The sequence below is a fragment of the Eimeria mitis genome, genomic scaffold (genome assembly GCF_000499745.2).
Source record: "Eimeria mitis Houghton genomic scaffold, Emh_scaff4891, whole genome shotgun sequence".
Classification (NCBI taxonomy): Eukaryota; Apicomplexa; class Conoidasida; order Eucoccidiorida; family Eimeriidae; genus Eimeria; species Eimeria mitis.
This window is the reverse complement of record NW_013573191.1, coordinates 1-1,271: the sequence shown is the minus strand read 5'-3', so window position 1 is coordinate 1,271 and position 1,271 is coordinate 1. Positions and strand designations below refer to the sequence as shown.

The following is a 1,271-nucleotide window of genomic DNA, read 5'->3' as shown; positions in this document are numbered from 1 at the left end:
GTCCAGCGGATCCTGCAGGTCAGCATATAACTCTGCTGCTTCGTCCGCTGCTTCCGCCTGCAGCAGAAGAACACAGCAGCAGCAGCAGCAGCAGCATTAGCAGCAGCAGCAGCAGAGTGATGAGAAAGACACAGGGAAGAAAACGGAGACACTGAATTGTGCTGCTGCAGCAGAAGCCCAAAAAAGGAGACATCTTCCTCACCTCTCCCCACGGTGCTGCAGCTCGGCGAGCTGTCTGCAGCCGCTGCTGCTGCTGCTGCTGCTGCTGCTGCTGCTTAACCTTCCATGGTATAGGGAATTTCTGCTGCAGCAGCAGCCCGAAGAGCGCATGCAAGGGGTACGGGTCTGCTGCTGTGAGGTGTATAGCCAGCTGCAGCAGCTGCCTCGCCACCGCCAGCCAAGCCAGGCCTTCGGGGGGGAACTGTCTCTGCAGCACAGCAGCAGCAGCAGCAGCAGCAGCAGCAGCAGAAAGGCACCTCTTTTTTTTTCTATGAAGAGCTACCGCATAACAACGAACGAGCAGGCAGCAGCAGCAACAGCAGCAGCAGAAAGAAAGATGCAGCAGCAAAGCGACGACTCGAAAGCAAAGGAGAAAGCCAAGCAGCAACAGCAACGCTGGCAGCAGCAGCAACAGCAGCAGCACCAGAAACAGCAGCAGAAAGCAGCTCAGCCGCAGCAGGGAAAGAGCACGATGAAGTACAGCAGCAGCAGCAGCAGCAGCAGGAGCGGCAGCAGCAGCGGCGCCAGCACCAGCAAACAGCAGCAGCAGCAAGATAGAAGCAGCAGCAGCAACAGCAGCAGCAGCAGCAGCACCTGCGCCGCGGATGTGAGCTCTGATGCGCAGCGGGCGGCGAGGGGGCCGAAGCAGCAGACAGCAGCAGGAGAAGCAACAAGAGCAGCAGCAGCTTCTGTTTCGTTTCCTTTGAGGGTGGCAAACAAAGCAGAGACAGAATGCTGCGGCAGGTTGTAAGACAGCAGCATGCATAGAAAGGGCTCGCTGCAGCAGCAGCAAGCAGCAGCAACACAACTCAATGCGAGGTCCACTGGTGTGTCTCCTCTGTTCGCTAGAGAGGAGACAGCAGCAAACAAACGACGCAAAATAGTAACATAACGAGGGAAACCCAGGCTCTTCTTCATCTTGCTGCTGCTGCTGCTGTTGCTGCTGTTGCTGCTGCTGCTGCTGCTGCTGCTGTCCGCCGCGCCCAACCCATTCGCAGCGCCGCTGCTACCCGCACCGCTGCTGCTGCTGCTGCTGCTGCTGCTGCTGCTGG

At 58.4% G+C, this 1,271-nt stretch overlaps 1 protein-coding gene across 1 annotated transcript; it reads left to right on the top strand.

Annotated features, from left to right (window-relative positions):
* Window positions 1–328: 328 nt before the first annotated feature.
* Window positions 329–970, top strand: EMH_0078330 (uncharacterized protein; the record flags this gene model as incomplete). The annotated part of the gene is made up of 1 exon (XM_013499982.1): window positions 329–970. One exon carries the CDS (start codon window positions 329–331, stop codon window positions 968–970), a length of 642 nt encoding a protein of 213 aa, XP_013355436.1.
* Between the last annotated feature and the right edge of the window lie 301 nt (window positions 971–1,271).